Source organism: Choloepus didactylus, chromosome 22 (genome assembly GCF_015220235.1).
Source record: "Choloepus didactylus isolate mChoDid1 chromosome 22, mChoDid1.pri, whole genome shotgun sequence".
Lineage (NCBI taxonomy): Eukaryota > Metazoa > Chordata > Mammalia > Pilosa > Megalonychidae > Choloepus > Choloepus didactylus.
Genome location: NC_051328.1, coordinates 12,036,058 through 12,044,806, shown reverse-complemented (window position 1 = coordinate 12,044,806; position 8,749 = coordinate 12,036,058). Strand labels below are relative to the sequence as shown.

The window sequence follows — 8,749 nt, the reverse complement described above, 5'->3', positions numbered from 1 at the left end:
TCCTCTCCTTCCTGCCCCCTAAATAGAGCCCTTCCAAAGATCCTAGCCCCAGTCCTCTCTTCTGTCTGTACTTTCTCTCTTGGTGATCTCACCCAATATCCCTGACCATGAACGTGACTCCAAATCTATTTATGTGCACTGCTTTCAAAGAGCTGCAGGCTAAGGGTGGACATCCCACAATTCCAGCCACTTAGATGTCCTCACACTGAAAGTGTCAAAAACAAAACCCACTTTCTCTTTTCTCCCAGAAGCAAACCCTTTATCCTGCCTTCGATATTATATGATGTGCTGGTTTGGAGCTGTCATGTCCCCAGAAAAGACCATGTTCTTTTAATCCATTCTTGTGGGTGCAGACCTATTGTGGGTGGGACCTTTTGATTCGGTTGTTTCAATTGAGATGTGACCCAGCCCATTCTCAGTGTGTCTTAATCCTTTACTGGAGTCCCTTTATGAGAATATAAAAGGCAGAGACTTTTGGAGAGAGAGGAGAGAGAGAAATGCCCAGAGAAGCAAGAACGACCCACAGGAGCTGAGAGAGCCACCGAAACCAAGAAGCCAGGAGGGAAGGACCAGCAAACGTCACCATGTGCCTTCCCATGAGATGGAGGAACCCCAGATGCCAGCAGCCTTTCTTCAGAGAAGGTATCCTCTTGTTGATGCCTTCATTTGGACATTTTCACAGCCTTAACTGAATAAATCCCCATTGTTAAAAGTTAGTCCAGTTCTGATATATTGTATTCCAGCAGCTTTAGCAAACCAAAACACATGGCTTTTCCATTCTTATAGCTGCCCAGGCTGAACTTCTGGGACCTATCTGGCCACCCCATCCCCCTCCACACATACATCCAGACAATTCCTGGTTCTGGTAGATTCCATTTCATAGTCTCCTTCATCTCTTCTGTCTTTTCCATTCTCTCAGAGTGCTGAGCCTTGCTGACTTGCCTTTGGAATTCTGCACAGTCTCCTCTCTGGGCTCCCTGCTTCTTTTTTTCCTGCCTCCTCCAGTCTCCTGTCTAACCAAGTTTCCAAAGGTTTGGCTCTCTCCCTGCACCTTCAGTGGCTCTCCAGTTCCTCTACACAGTCATGAGTTCTTCAGACTGACATCTGGGGCCTTCCACATTATGACTTTCCCTGGCTTATTTTCCCAAGTGCACATCCCTTGTGTCCAGGCAAACTGGTTTATTTCTTATTCTCCAAACATGCCTAGGGCTTTCCTCACCCTGGCCCTTGCTCAAGTTGTCCCTGCCCCTGGGATGCCTTCTCCCAGCTCCAGCACCCATTCCTGCCTGTAGAAGTCTGCCTATCTTTTAAGGCCTATTTTAAATACCTTTATTTTTCTGTAGACTTTCCTAATCCCCTTGACCTTATGTGTTTGCTCTCTCTATTGCATCCTTAGACTGTTTTGCCTCTCTCTTATTGCAATGAAAAACCACTTGTTCTTTCTTGCCACCATCTTCATCCGTATGACATTCTGCCATCTGGTTTGCAAAGGCTCTACCCACCTGGTATTTTTAGAAAAAGAATTTGTTCTGGCTCCCTCTCAGGAAGCTGGTGCTTATGTTGTACTTTCAGTCACAGGATTAAATCTCACTTCAAGTGGGGAAATACCAGTGAAGCTAGTGCTGGGCTTTCCTGGGCCGCATTTCTGTGAACATTTTTGAAGTTGGCAGGGTTTTTTTTTCTGACACTCTGAGCTATACATGGATACAAGCGAAACCCAGCTGCTTTGCATGTGCTGGGGGGGGCCCTGCAGCCGGTTATTGTTCTCCAGAACATTCTAGCCAGCTTCATTCCTATGAAACCTGCCTCTCCCTCACCACTCCTAGAGGCCAGGCATCTGAAAGGGAATTCTGTCCAATCCAGGACTCTGGGCACCAGTGGGTCCCCTAGCTTTCTGCCAGGGAACTGGGGCTCAGGGAGCCTATTGGGTAAAAAGGGGGCTGTACTGTACTGACTCTACTGTACTATACTGACAACCAGCCTGGTCAGGAACTGAAGATGGACACTAAATCTGCGGGATGAAAACCCGAGGGCAAAGTTGGGATCTAACTGGGTGGCGTACCCCAGGGGAGGAAAGTGAGCATCCCTGCGGGGTGGCCGGCGTGGCTGCTGCCCAGGGCTGAGCCCTGACCTTTCTGTAGGTCAGAGTCTCCATGCACAGTGTAAGGGAGGACTGCAGAGATCACCCTCCCCACCCCTAACACTCATTAACGTGAAACATTTTGTTGTACAAAGGCAGGGAGGGAGATGCAGTGTGGACCAAAATCTCTTATCCTCCCTTACTGCCCAAAAGCCAAATGATGACCGGGGGGACCTCCAGATCCCCTGATCCAAGGCTCACTCAGGAGGGCAGCTGGAAGTGGGGGGCTGGAGAGGGGGGAGGTTGGCTGGAGAATGTTTCCCCCACCCCCCAGGCTTAACAATATCGGTCAATCTGTGTGTGTGTGGCCAAACCACACTCACTGGCAGGGATATCTATTCTGGTCCAATTCCTTCATTTTGCAGACTGAAGCCCAGAGAGGCTAAGGGGCATATCTGAGGCCACATAGCCAGTTTAGGGGAGAGACAAAAAACTCAAATTCAGATCTCCATGTGTCTCTTTCCACTCAACCTCTCCACTTCTTGAGGCTTGGTGGAAAATATTGGGAGACTTTTATAGAAAACCAAAGAAGGTGGCTTCCCCATGAGTCTGCAAATACATGTAAGAGAAGCAAGGGGGAAATAAGTGGCTTCTGTAAATCTTCATGCAGCAATCTGGCAAGCTGATCCACAGAACTAGTGCAAGTTCAGAGAAAAGTTCAATCCAGGGTGGAAAAAACAAGATAGCTAATATTTTTCAAAACACTCTGCAGCACTGAAAAAACAGCGTGTTCCAAAACAAATAAGTTCTGTTGACGGAGTAAAAGTATTTTTACGCCTATCATTGTTTTTGGCCTCCCTGTTAATTCAAGGTTTTTTTTTTTTTAAGCTATTATCCTTGTTAAAAATTCACTGTTTCCAACACAGTGAAAGTTTTGTTTTGTTTTTTTAAACGGCTGAAGTGAACACACTCTCTATTCTTGAGCTCTGGAGAGGGAGTATCCGTCTGCCAGGAAGATTGTGTTCCATGTGGGTCTAGAAAGGCAGGTGTTCCCTGATCAAGGCTGTGCCTTATCCAGAGTTGGGGCATGGGTCCCAGGGTCCAACTGAATGGCTCAGGTCAGGCCCAGATCCCCTTGGGAGCAGAAAGCTGTCCCTAATAAGCTCAGCCAGCCTCGCGGTCTCAGTCTCTCCGAGTAGCCCCAGCCAGTGGGATTTTGAACCCAGAGCATTTTGGTCTTTGCAGTAAGATGACCTGAGGAACATTTAAGTCCTTTGGGTGCTAACCACAAGGAGGAGATGTTAGCCTTTGAGACTAATGGGCCTTGCAGTGACCTTGGGGGAGGCTGACAAAACCTGGGGACACCTGGTTCCTTCAGCCACCCCTGTGCCGTTGGGGAAGGCAGGGCCAAGCATCTCACCCAACAACTCACCCTGATGGTGTCTGCATAGGTCTAGAGCTGTAAACGTCCTTTACAGGATCGTCATCCACTGGCTTTTGACGTCTGCTATATCTGCTACACTCTGCTCTCGCACCTGTGCTTTGTGGTTGCAAGCACTCTGGGAGGGTCCATGTCAATCTGAACACCCTCACCTGAGCCAGGTGTAAGTCCCCTCCCCATTGTCTCATTCCCTGGCTTCCCTCCCACCTCTAACCCCCACCTCCACCCTCTCCTCCACTTGCTCTGAGTCTGTGTCTTGCTGGTGGTCCCTCCTCCCCTGTCCTTTCACCCAGCCTTGGGCTGGCTTGGGGCCCCTTGGTCCGATCCTTTTCCCAATCTTGCTGTCTTTACCCCCTTCTGTGTTTCCCCATTCAGTTGTATGTGTGTATGTGTGTGTGTTCCAAATCTCAACGTAAAATATAGTTCTTACTGGTCCTCGGTCGTCTATCTTTAACCAAACCCAAAATGTAACATACTTCCGCTAGGCTCCTTAAATCTTGCCCCTCCTTTGAAGCTCTTTCTTGATACCCCCCCACCCAGCTGATATCCCTCCTCACATGTATTGTTAATTCCCTTTTTTCCCTTGGGATGAGCTGGGAAAATAGCACTAGTGCCCAACACTGGCCTTTCCACAAATCAGCCGGCCTCTCTGTTGTGCAGACGAACACAGGACACAAATGAAAAGTTTAGACAATGTCTTCCAAATTGAGGTGCACCACCCATTATTGGATCCTGAAATAATTTTAGTGGATTGCAACCAACATTAATACAAGAAAAAGAACATAAAATATCAGAGTACATCACCCATAGTAAGGGTGAGTATTGTTTTGTGACACTTTTGTTTCCGTTGTATGTGTGTATGTATGTGTATTCCAAATCTCAATGTAAGATGTATTTCTTACTGGGGATTGCAGCCAAAAAAGGTTGAAAGTCCCTGATCTAAAGAATAAACAAAGACACTAAAGACCCAGTTATTGAAGGTGGAGGGAGTGACGGTGGTTAAAGAGACTTGCATTATTACAGAGGCCCCGAAAGTCTTGCACTCCTCAGAGCTCCTGGCAGTCACACAGACAGGGACTCCCATTTTCCCAACTCAAGGAAGGAGGCCCAGTTTGGGGGTTACCAGCAGGGAAGGCCTGTAGAAACTGTGAAATCACAGCCCAGCACTCCAACAAATTCACACACAAATCGAAGACTGAAATCTTAATTCATTCTAATCAACATCAAAAGAAAACATAAAAGGAGTCTGGATCTTTGAGAGTCTTCCCCATGTCTCCAACTACTACTTCTCCAGCCCACAACATCAAGGCACAGAGGATGTGTCCGATGGAAGTGGGGTCCAGCTAAAGTTTGGAAATCTGCCATCTCCTTCTGTCCGATCATCAGATGCCACCACTTAAAGTGCAACAACACATGAGTCTGGTCCTGGGAAAGGAGCAGGCCGGGTTCCAGTGCGCCCCGCACACCCTCAGCTTTGGGCAGGGTGGCCAGGCTGGAGTTACTGGCAATAAAAGGTGAGCACATTTTCCTGGTTTCCTCGGATCAGGATGACAGGGGGCCTGAGATCCTGGGACAAGGTCTCCAGCCAGGCCATGTAGAGCGAGCTCGGGCACTTCCCCTTCCTTCCTATGGGTAAGGTGCTGCCAGGCAGGAAGAAGCAGCAGAAGAGAAATTATCAACGGGCCTTCCCCACACATGGTTTCTTTTCTGAAGAGCAAGTCTGTTTATTGTCCCCTGCAAAGCTCCTTTTTCCCATCTACCATAAGGATGACCTCCCTGCTCTCCTTAAAAAGCCTTCCATAAAGTGTACCATAAAGTATTTCTAAGCCAAGCCATGGCCTACAAAACCCATGTGATCCGGCTCTGCCAACGCCGGGACCTCACCACCCACCACCCTCTCTGCCTGGCTTATACCTCTTGGCCACAATGGCTTTCTTTCCATTCCTGAAATGAAGACAAAGCTGGCTTCTGCCTCAGGGCCTTTGTACTTGATGTTCTCCCCACCTGGAAGGTAGTGCTCCATCTCTTCACCTGGTTGGGTCCTTCATCTCACTAGGGTCTCAGCTCAAGTGCACCTCCTTCTCTGATCACCCTCCCCAAAGCAGAACTCCCATATCTTTTTATCCTCTCACCCTGTTCTGTCTTCTTAGCACTTTGCTCTCTCAAAACCATCTATTCTTTTCTTTTCTTTTTGCATGTTGTCTATTTCCTGCCACTACAATCTGTGTTCACTCAAGAGCAGGCCAGGTCTGTCGTGCTCACCACCCTCTCCCCTGTGCCTAGAACATGGCCTGATGCGGTCGGGCTCAGTGTACATCGTTAGGTGGGTGATCCCCCCACCAGGCCACTTGTATCATGCCAGCCTTGCGTCCCCAGCCACACACACTACCTGTGACCACATATCACCACAGTGTGATATGTTCCCATGCTTCAGCTGAGGGTTCTGTCCTGCCACCTGCCCTGCATGGAAGACCCTGGGAGACCAGTGCCTTTGGAAAGCCCCCTCATCTGAACTGGCGATGCTGTGCAAATAATGAGATGCCCTGGGAATGCTGCTCAGCCACACAGTCACGGCTATCTTAGGAAATAATTTTTCTACCATCTTGAGAATTCCAAAAATTCATCAGGACGGCACAGCTGCTCTGCTCTTGGAGAAGGCAGCCGCATGCCAACCCAGCTAGTGTTTCATGAAGTCGGGGCACCAGCAGATTCCAGGGACAGGACTTTACAGTTTGTTTTTCCAAAGTACATCCACAGCCATTATTTCATCTGAACCTCAAAATGATCCAGGGAAATTTGTGGGGCCCATAGCACCGTCACTGCTCCCACTTTAACCCCCTCTTTCACAGCTGAGGGACCCCGGCAGAAAGGAGGGTGGTGTACAAGGCTGGGATGCAGAGCACAGCTGCTGGTGTCAGAGAAGCCACGTCTGAACCGCGACTTTGCACTTCCTCAGCCGTGTGGCTCACTGCCCCAGAGGCTCCATTTTCTCTTCCCTAAAGTGAAATGTCTCCCTCATGGGATGTGTGAAGGCTCAGAAGAAGAGAAAGCATGCAAAGTGAGTGGCACAGCACTTGCCACATGGTAAGCCCCTCCAGACAGAGCAGCTATTATTATCGGCTATTGTCTACCAGAGCGAGGTGGCCATGTGGTGAGCGGCGGAGCTGGGACTAGAACCGAGGTCTTCCGGTCTTCCCAACCCGCTGTCTTTGCTCACTGCAACCCCCATTTCCCCGGAGAGGGCAGCCAAGGCTCACCGGGGCACCCAAACAGCTGCCCCACAGTTAACATTCCATCATGGAAGCTTCACCTGGGCAGCACACTTACCCTCCTTTGAAAAGCTCGTTCCCCAGGATTGGGGCAGGTGGGTGGGAACTAGGGCATTTCATTAAGCTATTGTCATCTTAGTTAGAATTTGTCCGCCTGGCGACTTTCCAGGGGAAAAGGAAGTGGAGTTATTAAAACCAAACTTTCCCGACTTAGCAGTTACACCACAGGCTGAGAATGCCCTCTGGGAAAACTACCTTATTTTCAGGGCTGAGCTCAGATACGTCAAAGGTCACGAGGAAACGGGTGCCCAGGCGGCAAGCAGCAGCCACCGCCCCCAGCATCAGTCGGTAACGGGAGGCTCCACTCCTGCTCACAGATGTACGTGCCTCAAGCTATTAATGTTTAGAAACAAAGTTGCTACAGGTACAAAGGAACTTTTTGTTCATAAATACATCTCGTGGCCATAAAGAAGGGTAGCCTCAGATCTAACCCAGATGTATAATGATAACTTGATAAAACCCAAGTTACAGGCTTCAAGATCCACTTAACAGCGGTGAGATCTTGGCCAAGTTGCTCAGCTCCTCTGCGGCTCGGTTTCCTCATTTCCGAAACGGGGAGAGGTCATAGTAGCAGAGTCATGCCACAGGGTTTTGAAAATTAATAAGCCCCAAAGTCTCGAGTAACATAAATGCTCAATCAATAAAATGCAATGTTGATTCTTACTATTTTGTCCCAGCAAAAATATTTTTCCATTATAAAAGCAATACAAATTCATGAAAGAAAATATGGGAAATATGAATTAAAAAGTAGAAAAAAGCTAGATAAAATTATCCATAATCCCATCATCCAAACCCAACCACTCTGAACAGTTTGGAGCATTTTCCCTGTATTTGATTTGTTTCCTTTGCATATACATTTTTTAACCTAGTTGGATTCTTGTCATATGTAAAATCCTGTGTATTGCTTTTTTAAGCTTAATATTTAGCACTAAATAAATGTAATTTTTGTGAACATCATTTTAATGGTGCATAAAACTCCATTCATGGTTTATTCAACCTATTATTATCGTTAGACTCTCAGGGACTTGTGAAAAAAGTGTCTGGTGGTTTTTGCCAAAGGAAGGGAGCAGGGTCCACTAAGACCTGAGAGTTGGGGTTGTTTTTTGTTTCTGTTTGTAAAATGGGGTTAGCCAAACTCCCTTTCCTCGGCAGGCAGCCATATGATAGCCGAGTTCGGGGAGAGAGAGGTGATCTTAGACCATAAAGCACGTACAGATGGTGGAAACCCGGTCCCCAACCCTTTCAGAAACACCTGGAAGGTAACTATTCCGAGGTCAGGGGTTTATCATATCAGAAGCCTTCAGGGTCACCCTGGGGTGGGGGTTTAGGGTTGGGGCCATTGCAGTGGGGGCCTGTGTAGGCTCGAGGAAGGGCTACCTGGACCTAAGACTCACCTGGGGGTTTATTAAACATTCAGGTTCCAGGGCCCTGCCCAGGTCCATGAAACCAGAACCCTCAGGGGCACAGCCTGGGATCCCTGTGTTTAATGAACACACATGAGCCCCCATCATCTGGCAGATTTGGGACACCAGTTTTCCAATGTGCCTGAGAGGCACCTGGGCTGTTAACACCTGCTTTTCAGAGGAATTGATGGTGATCAGGCATCAGGGTTTTTTTATTCAGCAACAAAGGATAGCTTTGAGGATTAAGTCTTTATAGAGAGAAGAGGTGTCTGAGCCGGACAGTTAGACCAGAAACAGGTTGTTAGACCAGTCAAAGGTTGCTGGGCTGGTTTACAGGGTGTTGCACTTTTATCACTGCAGGTTAAGCTGAACTCAAACACAGCTGTTAATCAGACACACTGCTGATAACCAGATGGCAAACAATCCAGGGCTGCCTCAAACTGGCTCGACAAAATGATTCAAGTATGTTCTCAGTATAGTAAACAATGTGACTTTG

General features: G+C 48.1%; 1 protein-coding gene across 16 annotated transcripts in view; it reads right to left on the bottom strand.

Moving 5' to 3' along the window:
- Positions 1 to 4,709: 4,709 nt before the first annotated feature.
- The window catches only part of SLC12A3 (solute carrier family 12 member 3), a 39,106-nt gene continuing 35,066 nt past the window's right edge, over positions 4,710 to 8,749 (bottom strand). For 8 of the 16 annotated variants that reach the window (XM_037816013.1, XM_037816015.1, XM_037816016.1 and 5 more), the window contains one exon: positions 4,710 to 5,147. In XM_037816013.1, coding sequence (XP_037671941.1) covers positions 4,904 to 5,147 — 244 coding nt within the window. In that variant the 3' untranslated portion in view covers positions 4,710 to 4,903. Of the gene's footprint in view, positions 5,162 to 5,779; positions 7,184 to 8,749 lie in introns of those variants that run through there. The other 8 variants (XM_037816017.1, XM_037816019.1, XM_037816022.1 and 5 more) reach the window with 3 other exon arrangements.